The sequence below is a fragment of the Hyperolius riggenbachi genome, chromosome 1 (genome assembly GCF_040937935.1).
Source record: "Hyperolius riggenbachi isolate aHypRig1 chromosome 1, aHypRig1.pri, whole genome shotgun sequence".
NCBI classification, from domain to species: Eukaryota; Metazoa; Chordata; class Amphibia; order Anura; family Hyperoliidae; genus Hyperolius; species Hyperolius riggenbachi.
In genome coordinates, this window is record NC_090646.1 from 438,792,949 (window position 1) to 438,805,718 (window position 12,770).

Here is a 12,770-nt window from a genome sequence, read left to right on the forward strand (position 1 = left end):
TTCTGTTCTAGCAGGCGGGAGAACATGAGCAGGGTCGAATTCCAGCGAGTCGGGCTATCGCAAATCAGGCGTCTCACCGGCAAGTTGTTTTTCCGCTGAATTTCCGCAAAGCATGCCATGGCTGTATAAGACCGCCTCAAATGCCCACAGAACTTCCTGGCCTGCTTCAGGACATCCGCTAAGCCAGGGTACTTTGACACAAATCTTTGAACAACTAGATTCATGACATGTGCCATGCAGGGTATGTGTGTCAGCTTTAGAGTTGGGCCGAACCTCCGATTTTAGGTTCGCGAACCGGGTTCGCGAACTTCCGCGGAAGGTTCGGTTCGCGTTAAAGTTCGCGAACAGCAATAGACTTCAATGGGGATGCGAACTTTGAAAAAAAAAAATTTATGCTGGCCACAAAAGTGATGGAAAAGATGTTTCAAGGGGTCTAACACCTGGAGGGGGGCATGGCAGAGTGGGATACACGCCAAAAGTCCCCGGGAAAAATCTCGATTTGACGCAAAGCAGCGTTTTAAGGGCAGAAATCATATTGAATGCTAAATGACAGGCCTAAAGTGCTTTAAAACATCTTGCATGTGTATACATCAATCAGGTAGTGTAATTAAGGTACTGCTTCACACTGACACACCAAACTGTTCACTGAACAGAACAGGTATACAGTGGCGGGTTCACTGAACAGAACAGGTATGCAGTGGCGGGTTCACAGAACAGAACAGGTATGCAGTGGTGGGTTCACAGAACAGGTATGCAGTGGTGGGTTCACAGAACAGGTATGCAGTGGTGGGTTCACTGAACAGGTATGCAGTGGTGGGTTCACTGAACAGGTATGCAGTGGTGGGTTCACTGAACAGGTATGCAGTGGTGGGTTCACAGTACAGGTATGCAGTGGTGGGTTCACAGAACAGGTATGCAGTCAGGGACAAGCTAAGCCTAACTAATCTTTCCCTATGAGAGACAGTGCAGCAGCTCGCCCTACTCTCACTAATGCAGGCAGGCAGTGGCACACGAGTGACCGTAATGGCCGCCGCTGCCTGCCTTATATAAGGGGGGTGGCGCTCCAGGGGCTAGTGTAGCCTAATTGGCTACACTGGGCCTGCTGACTGTGATGTAGAGGGTCAAAGTTGACCCTCATGGTGCATTATGGGGCGAACCGAACTTCCGCAAAAGTTCGCCTGCGGAACGCGAACCACGGAAGTTCGCATGGAACCGTTCGCAGGCAAACCGTTCGGCCCAACTCTAGTCAGCTTCCCCATATGCAAAGCGGCAAGCAGATTGCTGCCGTTGTCGCACACCACGTTGCCTATCTCCAGGTGGTGCGGGGTCAGCCACTCATCCACCTGTTTCTTAAGAGCAGCCAGAAGAGCTGCTCCAGTGTGACTCTCCGCTTTGAGGCAAGACATGTCTAAGATGGCGTGACACCGTCGTACCTGGCATGCAGCATAGGCCCTGCGGAGCTGGGGCTGTGTAGCTGGAGAGGAGAACTGCCACTCAGCCAAGGAGGAGGAGGACAGCGAAGAGCATGTAGCAGGAGGAGAGGAGGTGGCAGGAGGCCTGCCTGCAAGCCGTGGAGGTGTCACAATTTGGTCCGCTGCGCCCTGCTTGCCATCGTTCACCAGGTTGACCCAATGGGCTGTGTACGTAATGTAGCGGCCCTGCCCGTGCTTGGCAGACCAGGCATCCGTGTTTAGGTGTACCCTTGACCCAACGCTCTTCGCAAGAGATGACACCACTTGCCTCTCAACTTCACGGTGCAGTTGGGGTATGGCCTTTCTAGAAAAATAAGTGCGGCCTGGCATCTTCCACTGTGGTGTCCCGATGGCCACAAATTTACGGAAGGCCTCAGAGTCCACCAGCCGGTATGGTAACAGCTGGCGAGCTAACAGTTCCGCCACGCCAGCTGTCAGACGCCGGGCAAGGGGGTGACTGGCCGAAATTGGCTTCTTCCACTCAAACATTTCCTTCACGGACACCTGACTGCTGCTGTGGGCAGAGGAGCAGGAAGCGCTCAAGGGCAGAGGCGGAGTGGAGGAGGGTGCCTGTGAAGGTGCAAGGGAGAAAGCGGCAGAAGCAGATGATGCACCTGAAGGAGGAAGAGGAGGAGGAGGGTGACTTTTCTTTTGTGTGCTGCTGCTGCTTTTGCTCAGGTGGCCATCCCATTGCTGTTTGTGCCTTTTCTCCAGGTGCCTTCGTAAGGCACTTGTCCCTACGTGAGTGTTGGCCTTTCCACGGCTCAATTTTTGTTGGCAGAGCGAACAGATGGCTTTGCTCCGATCTGAGGCACACACATTAAAAAATTTCCACACCGCTGAGCCACCCTGGGATGTGGGCACTATGGGGACCTCAGCAGCTGATGCTGAAGGGCAAGTTGGCTGGCTGTACATAGGTGGCGATACATGGTGCCGGACACTGCCACCAGCTCTTTCTGACGAAGAGCTGCCCCAGCTTCTTTCAGCAACTTCTCTCCTCCTACTACTCTCTGACTCCCCCTCTGAACTGTCCCCCTCTTCATCTCCTCTATTGGGAACATACAGAGGATCCCTATCATCGTCAGCATCGTAATCATCCTGCCCAGCTTCGCTTGCCTCAGAAAAATCCAAACATGCACCATCAGTAGGTCCTTCATCCTCCTTACACATTACATCCATAGTGTTGCTGCGTAACTCAGACATATGAGCTGGTGAAAATTCATCTGGCTGTAACAACAATGGCTGTGCATCAGTGATTTCAACACTAAATAATTCTTGCGAAGTGTCAAATGCAGCGGAAGTGGTGCTAGTAGTAGCGCTGGTGGCTGAGCAAGATGAGGTGTTCTGTGTCGCTAAATACTCAACCACGTCCTGACAATCTTGGGAGGTGATGGGACGTGCCTTCTTCCGAGCACTGTACTGTGGGCCAGGTCCACACGAAATTACATTTACACGACCTCGCACAGACCTGCCGGGTGGCCTTCCTCTGGCTCTGGCACTACCTCTTCCTCTACCTGTTTTGTCCATATCGGGTATGCACGGAGTGGTATATCACACTGCGTGCACTCACGTAGGTAGGTGGGTTCACTTAACTGCACAGGTATGCACACTGATGCGGTGGGTTCACTGAACAGAACAGGTATACAGTGGCAGGTTCACTGAACAGAACAGGTATACAGTGGCAGGTTCACTGAACAGAACAGGTATACAGTGGCGGGTTCACTGAACACAACAGGTATGCAGTGGTGGGTTCACTGAACAGGTATGCAGTGGCAGGTTCACAGAACAGGTATGCAGTGGCGGGTTCACTGAACAGAACAGGTATACAGTGGCAGGTTCACTGAACAGAACAGGTATACAGTGGCAGGTTCACTGAACAGAACAGGTATGCAGTGGAGGGTTCACTGAACAGAACAGGTATGCAGTGGAGGGTTCACTGAACAGAACAGGTATGCAGTGGCGGGTTCACTGAACAGAACAGGTATGCAGTGGTGGGTTCACTGAACAGGAATACAGTCACGGGTTCACTGAACAGAACAGGTATGCAGTGGCGGGTTCACTGAACAGAACAGGTATGCAGTGGCGGGTTCACTGAACAGAACAGGTATGCAGTGGCGGGTTCACTGAACAGGTATGCAGTGGCGGGTTCACTGAACAGAACAGGTATGCAGTGGCGGGTTCACTGAACAGAACAGGTATGCAGTGGCGGGTTCACTGAACAGAACAGGTATGCAGTGGTGGGTTCACTGAACAGGTATGCAGTGGCAGGTTCACAGAACAGGTATGCAGTGGCAGGTTCACTGAACAGAACAGGTATACAGTGGCAGGTTCACTGAACAGAACAGGTATGCAGTGGAGGGTTCACTGAACAGGTATGCAGTGGCGGGTTCACTGAACAGAACAGGTATGCAGTGGTGGGTTCACTGAACAGGAATACAGTGGCGGGTTCACTGAACAGAACAGGTATGCAGTGGCGGGTTCACTGAACAGAACAGGTATACAGTGGCGGGTTCACTGAACAGAACAGGTATGCAGTGGCGGGTTCACTGAACAGAACAGGTATACAGTGGCGGGTTCACTGAACAGGTATGCAGTGGCGGGTTCACTGAACAGGAATACAGTGGCGGGTTCACTGAACAGAACAGGTATACAGTGGCGGGTTCACTGAACAGAACAGGTATACAGTGGCAGGTTCACTGAACAGAACAGGTATACAGTGACGGGTTCACTGAACAGAACAGGTATGCAGTGGCGGGTTCACTGAACAGGTATGCAGTGGCGGGTTCACTGAACAGGTATGCAGTGGCGGGTTCACTGAACAGGTATGCAGTGGCGGGTTCACTGAACAGGTATGCAGTGGCGGGTTCACTGAACAGGTATGCAGTGGCGGGTTCACTGAACAGGTATGCAGTGGCGGGTTCACTGAACAGGTATGCAGTGGTGGGTTCACTGAACAGGTATGCAGTGGCAGGTTCACAGAACAGGTATGCAGTGGCAGGTTCACTGAACAGAACAGGTATACAGTGGCAGGTTCACTGAACAGAACAGGTATGCAGTGGAGGGTTCACTGAACAGGTATGCAGTGGCGGGTTCACTGAACAGAACAGGTATGCAGTGGTGGGTTCACTGAACAGGAATACAGTGGCGGGTTCACTGAACAGAACAGGTATGCAGTGGCGGGTTCACTGAACAGAACAGGTATACAGTGGCGGGTTCACTGAACAGAACAGGTATGCAGTGGCGGGTTCACTGAACAGAACAGGTATACAGTGGCGGGTTCACTGAACAGGTATGCAGTGGCGGGTTCACTGAACAGGAATACAGTGGCGGGTTCACTGAACAGAACAGGTATACAGTGGCGGGTTCACTGAACAGAACAGGTATACAGTGGCAGGTTCACTGAACAGAACAGGTATACAGTGGCAGGTTCACTGAACAGAACAGGTATACAGTGACGGGTTCACTGAACAGAACAGGTATGCAGTGGCGGGTTCACTGAACAGGTATGCAGTGGCGGGTTCACTGAACAGGTATGCAGTGGCGGGTTCACTGAACAGGTATGCAGTGGCGGGTTCACTGAACAGGTATGCAGTGGCGGGTTCACTGAACAGAATGCAGTGGCGGGTTCACTGAACAGGTATGCAGTGGCGGGTTCACTGAACAGGTATGCAGTGGCGGGTTCACTGAACAGGTATGCAGTGGCGGGTTCACTGAACAGAACAGGTATGCAGTGGCGGGTTCACTGAACAGAACAGGTATGCAGTGGCGGGGCCACTGAACAGAACAGGTATGCAGTGGCAGGTTCAGGAACAGGAATACAGTGGCGGGTTCACTGAACAGAACAGGTATACAGTGGCGGGTTCACTGAACAGAACAGGTATGCAGTGGCGGGTTCACTGAACAGTACAGGTATGCAGTGGCAGGTTCACTGAACAGTACAGGTATGCAGTGGCGGGTTCACTGAACAGGTATGCAGTGGCGGGTTCACTGAACAGGTATGCAGTGGCGGGTTCACTGAACAGGTATGCAGTGGCGGGTTCACTGAACAGGTATGCAGTGGCGGGTTCACTGAACAGAACAGGTATACAGTGGCAGGTTCACTGAACATAACAGGTATGCAGTGGCGGGTTCACTGAACAGGTATGCAGTGGCGGGTTCACTGAACAGGTATGCAGTGGCGGGTTCACTGAACAGGTATGCAGTGGTGGGTTCACAGTACAGGTATGCAGTGGTGGGTTCACAGAACAGGTATGCAGCCAGGAACAAGCTAAGCCTAACAAATCTTTCCCTATGAGAGACAGTCTGCAGCAGCTCGCCCTACTCTCACTAACGCAGGCACACGAGTGAGATTAATGGCCGACGCTGCCTGCCTTTTATTGGGGGGGGGGGGGGGGGGGGAGTGGCTCCAGGAGCTAGTGTAGCCTAATTGGCTACACTGGGCCTGCTGACTGTGATGTAGAGGGTCAAAGTTGACCCTCATGGTGCATTATGGGGCGATCCGAACTTCCGCAAAACTTCGCCTGCGGGACGCGAACGCGAACCACTGAAGTTCGCATGGAACCGTTCGCAGGCGAACCGTTCGACCCAACTCTACTGCTAATATAAAGTATTTGTTTTATGTATTAGGTTTTGTCTAAAAAGAAATAAAAAGGTTTCTGTGGCAAGGATTCTAAACTAGACAGAAAAGCAAATATGTAAAGTAAAACTAGGAATTGCTTAATGATAGTTCTGCAGCATCAACCCGCTATACTCTCGACTTTATACAATACATTATGAAAGTGGCAATCAGAATTAAAAAAAAAAAGTGCCCGAATCCGGCAACAATTGTGAAGTAGTAAGGGGCAACCTAGGCTATAATTATTTCAGCTATTAGTAACGGTTTTCTAAGGTAAATGTGGTGTGTTTACATATGCATGCATATGTATGTGTGTGAACCTTAGATTGGGGGTTTACCTGTAACTCTGATGAACACTTTTGAAGTCTTCCTCCCGACTGCTGAATGGACAGTGCAGTGGTATTCTGCATCCTTAGTGGCAATATCTCTCACCCAGCTGAGGATGTGCACATTCCCATCAGGCAGTGGATACATTGCTTCCTTCTCACAGCTCTCCATTTTAACTCCATCTTTCTCCCATGTAAAACGTATGTCCTTTGGACCTGAAGTGAGGTACAGTCTTCATATAAATTATAAAAAAAAAGCATGCACAAGCAATCAACCATTATTGGGTGGGGGCTATGTCCAACAGCAGGTTAAAGAAGTCTCTTCAGTTGTAGTGGAACCCATGGAGTTGAGCCAACCATAGGATCCCCCCTCCAGTTCTCATAATGCAAGTTAAAAAACAACTGAAGCGAGTGTGATCTGGAGGCTTCCAGGTTTATTTCCTTTTAAATAATACCAGTTGCCCGGCAGCCCTGCTGGTCTATGGCTGTGGTACTGTCTAAATAACACCAGAAACAAGCATGTAGCTAATCTTGTGAGATCTGACAATGTCAAAAACACCTGATCTGCAGCATGCTTGTTTAAGGGCTAAATGTATTAGAGGCAGAGGATCAGCAGGATAGCCAGGCAACTGGGATTGCTTAAAAGGAAATAAATATGGCAGCCTCCACATCCCTTGCACTACAGTTGTCCTTTAAATAAATGGAGAACCCGGGGTGAAACCGCTAACTTTATAATTACCTTGTGGACGCAAATAAAGTGAGATATTCAGGAAGGATTGCTAGAGAGATGGAGGCAAAAGGTAATGAAACCCAGCTATGCATGGCCACACCACTAACCGTAAAAAGGACTTGCTTCCTCACTCTGGTAATTTTAGTTTAATACCAAAATTCAAACCTTGATTTTGATATTATGCGATAAATGATTTTTGTAGTACTTCATTTCAATTTGTTCTACTTAAAGGGACTCCGAGCAGTAACTACAATCAAAATCTGAACTTACCTGGGGCTTTCTCCAGCCCACCGTAGGTCGGGAGGTCCCTCGACGTCCTTCTGGCTCTTCTCTCAGGCCCTGCTCAGAAATGGGTCCCGGCGACACTGGGCCCGAGTGTCGGGCTCCTTCTTCCGCAAAGATGACGTCGGTCGTCACCACACTGGCCACCTCGTGTCATCACGGCGGCCGGCATGACAGTACTGCACATGCGCAGTTTAATCACGCGTGCGCTGTACTGTCATGCCGGCCGCCGTGATGACTGACGTCTTCTATTTTGAGATGAGGGTATGTTTTTTGTACCCAATCAATAATTACAAGCCCTTATTTGCAAAAATAACTGTAATATACCCTTCACGATATACATAGTAAACAAACACAAAAATACCTTAAAGGGAAGGTTCAGGGACTAGCTAAAAAAAAATAAAAATCCATTTCCACTTACCTGGGGCTTCCTCCAGCCCGTGGCAGGCAGGAGGTGCCCTCGGCGCCGCTCCGCAGGCTCCCGGTGGTCGACCCGACCTGGCCAGGCCGGCGGCCAGGTCGGGCCTCTTCTGCGCTCCATGGTGCGTTCCACGCCGGCGCGCTGACGTCATCGGACGTCCTCCGGGTTGTACTGCGCAGGCTCAGAACTACTGAGCCTGCGCAGTACAGCCCGGAGGACGTCCGATGACGTCAGCGCGCCGGCGTGGGACGCACCATGGAGCGCAGAAGAGGCCCGACCTGGCCGCCGGCCTGGCCAGGTCGGGTCGGCCACCGGGAGCCTGCGGAGCGGCGCCGAGGGCACCTCCTGCCTGCCACGGGCTGGAGGAAGCCCCAGGTAAGTGGAAATGGAATTTTATTTTTTTTAGCTAGTCCCTGAACCTTCCCTTTAAAGTATGTATTGTTTATTAACTTCTTTCCGACCGCTCCACGCCAATTGGCATTAATTCGGCGGTAGCCCCAGGAACACTCCATGCTGATTGGCGTGAATGGCTCTGGGCGGTGATTGCGTGCGCTGCGCATGCATCCCCGCTGAAATGACAGACCTCTGCCTTCAGTCTCCCAGCAGTGATCGCTGCTCGGAGACTGTTAGACTACAAAAATGCCGTCTATTAACATTGTACAGCGCCGCATTCCAAGGTAGCGCTGTACAGGACACAGCCGTGTCACTGGGCTGTCCCCTCCAGAGGCACAACGGCGATCCGCTGTCATAGACCAAAGCCTATAGGGGGGTACTATAAAAAATTTATTTAAAAAAAATATTTTTAAGATACATTTTTATAAAAAATAAACAAACATCCTGGCAGCGATCTTAGCCCACCAACAGAGAGCTCTGTTGGTGGGCAGAAAAGGGGGGGGGGGGGAATCACTTGTGTGCTGAGTTGTGCGGTCCTGCAGCAAAGCCTTAAAGCTGCAGTGGCCTATTTAGTAAAATAATGGTCTGGTCACTAGGGGGGTTTAACACCGCAGTCCTTAAGTGGTTAAAAGCTGTCAAACAAAATAAATAAAATGTTTTGGTAACTATGGGAGGCAGGGGTTGGGGGAATGAGAGGTCAATTTATATAGTGTAAAAATGTGTAAATTTTAATGTATTTTTTCCCCACTAATGTCCCCACACACACTATTCTCTGTGCTCTGAATAGAGTTCAGAGCACATAGGCAGTGTTACAGGAATGATCATTGGCTTCTCTTTGAAATCGATGATCATACCCTTACAGGGCAGTTTGATTGGCTCAGAGAATACATGGTCCCGTTCACCAATCACAGATATGTCAGTCTTGGTGAGTGCGAGTGGCAGAAGCACGCAAGTGCACGCCAGCCGCAGATGTGAGTGGCGCATTAAAACGTCCTGTTGCCGTTAATACAGGATCTTCTTAAAAAATTAGCATATTGTGATAAAGTTCATTATTTTCTGTAATGTAATGATAAACATTAGACTTTGATATATTTTAGATTCAAATACACACAACTGAAGTAGTTCAAGCCTTTTATTGTTTTAATATTGATGATTTTGGCCTACAGCTCATGAAAACTCAAATTTCATATCTCAAAAAATTAGCATATTTCATCCGACCAATAAAAGAAAAGGGTTTTTAAAACAAAAAAAGTCAACCTTCAAATAATTATGTTCAGTTATGCGCTCAATACTTGGTCGGGAATCCTTTTGGAGAAATGACTGCTTCAATGCGGCGTGGCATGGAGGCAATCAGCCTGTGGCACTGCTCAGGTGTTATGGAGGCCCAGGATGCTTCCATAGCGGCCTTAAGCTCATCCAGAGTGTTGGGTCTTGCGTCTCTCAACTTTCTCTTCACAATATCCCACAGATTCTCTATGGGGTTCAGGTCAGGAGAGTTGGCAGGCCAATTGAGCACAGTAATACCATGGTCAGTAAACCATTTACCAGTGGTTTTGGCACTGTGAGCAGGTGCCAGGTCATGCTGAAAAATGAAATCTTCATCTCCATAAAGCTTTTCAGCAGATGGAAGCATGAACCCACTTTTGAACCAGAAACAGCGGCAGAAGCGCCTGACCTGGGCTACAGAGAAGCAGCACTGGACTGTTGCTCAGTGGTCCAAAGTACTTTTTTCGGATGAAAGCAACTTTTACATGTTATTCGGAAATCAAGGTGCCAGAGTCTGGAGGAAGACTGAGGAGAGGGAAATGCCAAAATGCCTGAAGTCCAATGTCAAGTACCCACAGTCAGTGATGGTCTGGGGTGCCATGTCAGCCGCTGGTGTTGGTCCACTGTGTTTTATCAAGGGCAGGGTCAATGCAGCTAGCTATCAGGAAATGTTGGAGCACTTCATGCTTCCATCTGCTGAAAAGCTTTATGGAGAGGAAGATTTCATTTTTCAGCACGACCTGGCACCTGCTCACAGCGCCAAAACCACTGGTAAATGGTTTACTGACCATGGTATTACTGTGCTCAATTGGCCTGCCAACTCTCCTGACCTGAACCCCATAGAGAATCTGTGGGATATTGTGAAGAGAAAGTTGAGACACGCAAGACCCAACACTCTGGATGAGCTTAAGGCCGCTATCGAAGCATCCTGGGCCTCCATAACACCTGAGCAGTGCCACAGGCTGATTGCCTCCATGCCACGCCGCACTAAAGAAGTCATTTCTGCAAAAGAATTCCCAACCAAGTATTGAGTGCATAACTGAACATAATTATTTGAAGGTTGACTTTGTTTTAAAAACATTTTTCTTTCATTGGTCGGATGAAATATGTTAATTTTTTGAGATAGGAATTTTGGATTTTCATGAGCTGTATGCCAAAATCATCAATATTAAAACAATAAAAGGCTTGAACTACTTCAGTTGTGTGTAATGAATCTAAAATATATGAAAGTCTAATGTTTATCAGTACATTACAAAAAATATTGAACTTTATCACAATATGCTAATTTATTGAGAAGATCCTGTATCTTATAAAATTCTGGATGTTTTTATACAGATGAACTTGTTGTTTCAGGCAGTATTTATTACTTTAGTCTCTTATTCGTGTGCATCTTGGTAACGTTTGAAAACGCATTCACCGCACAGCTGATGAAAATCGATTGAGAATCACACTTCTGCTAAAATTTGTGTTTTCACATGCATGGGAAAAAAAAAATAATTTGACACATCGCCTGCGAATTTCCATCGACTTTCATTAGAGGCTCTGAATTTAAAAAAAAAATTAAAAAAATGCATGTCTAAATTTGGATACGAATTTTAACCTCGAGGACCACAGGCCTACACCCCCCCCCCCAGTGACCATGTGGCATGTTTTACAATTCAGCACTCTGCAGCTTTAACAGTTCACTGCACGGCCATACAATTTAGCACACAAATGAATCTTGCCTCCTTTTCTTGCCACCAACAGAGCTTTCTGTTGGTGGCATCTGATTGCTGCTGCAATGTTTTTTGTTTTTTTTATTTAAAACGTTTTTTAACCTGCTGGGCGGTCTGGACGAGCTCAGCTCGTCCAGTACCGCCGGAGCCTGCCGCTCAGGCCCTGCTGGGCCGATTTGGCTCAAATAAAAAGCAGCACACGCAGCCGGCACTTTGCCAGCCGCGTGTGCTGCCTGATCGCCGCCGCTCTGCGGCGATCCGCCGCGAGCAGCGGTGAAAGAGGGTCCCCCCAGCCGCCTGAGCCCAGCGTAGCCGGAACAAAAAGTTCCGGCCAGCGCTAAGGGCTGGATCGGAGGCGGCTGACGTCAGGACGTCGGCTGACGTCGATGACGTCACTCCGCTCGTCGCTATGGCGATGATGTAAGCAAAACAAGGAAGGCTGCTCATTGCGGCCTTCCTTGTTTATTCTGGGCGCCGGAGGCGATCGGAAGAATGCCTCCGGAGCGCCCTCTAGTGGGCTTTCATGCAGCCAACTTTCAGTTGGCTGCATGAAATAGTTTTTTTTTTATTAAAAAAAAACCCTCCCGCAGCCTCCCTGGCGATCTTAATAGAATGCCAGGCAGGTTAAAAATCAAAACCGTTTTCTTTTAATTGCTTCCCTCCCCCTTGATCCAGCACTAAGATCCCTCTCATAGGCATCAGCCTATGAGAGGGATCTTGTTGTGAGCCACTCCAGGGGACAGCCAAGTGACAGGGCTGTCCCCAGTACAGCACTGCACTAGATCGCAGGCTGTCCCCAGTACAGCGCGGCACTAGATTGCAGCGCAGTACAAATGCAAATTGGCTGTTTTTTGTTTCTAACAGCCTGCCAGCCGCGATTGCGGGCTAGCAGGCTGATCACAGATCCCTGCACTGTTCACTTACGAGCGCTAAAGTGATCGCAAGCTCCCTGCAAATCTTGCGCAGATCACACGCCCGTGCGTAGCTGAGGAACAAGGAAGCCACTCTGCGGCCACCATCCTGCCTTAGGCATTCACAGAGTGGTTAACGCAAAAACGCATGCAACATTCTGTTTTCCCCAATGAGTAATAAAACGTGAACCCTGCCTAAGGCCCCATTCACACGGGCGTCCCATCCAAATGCTTCTCTGCAAATGTGCAGAAAAGCATTTGGCAGCTTCCAGTGTTGCTTCCTGGTGTGTAGTTTTTTTAAAACCTGCAGGGGGACACAAAGGCGCGGAGTTACCAATCGTGGAAGCTGCATGCTGCTTCCAGAATCGCCTGAAATTACGAGAAAAATCTGGATCAGAATGTAGTATTTGCACAAACGACGGTAACAAGCTTTTAGTGTTCGTACAGACACTGTCTATTCACGTGAAAGGACATCGCTTACGTCATGATGCTCATTGTTTGTCATTAAGTGCCATGGGATGCCTGTGCATAGCAACCTTGCAAGTGTGATTATTATTCCCTGCAGCCATTGTTTCTGAAGAGGCAAGGCTGAACTTTTTTAGGTTTTCATTTTCTATTGTTTTTACGCCTTAAGAGTGC

At 49.1% G+C, this 12,770-nt stretch overlaps 1 protein-coding gene across 1 annotated transcript in view; it reads right to left on the reverse strand.

Annotated features, from left to right (window-relative positions):
* Positions 1-12,770, reverse strand: part of SEMA4D (semaphorin 4D) — a 156,935-nt gene that overhangs the window by 29,776 nt on the left and 114,389 nt on the right. Inside the window, exon 17 of the mRNA XM_068237885.1 lies at positions 6,426-6,629. Coding sequence (XP_068093986.1) covers positions 6,426-6,629 — 204 coding nt within the window. The remainder of the gene's footprint in view (positions 1-6,425; positions 6,630-12,770) is intronic.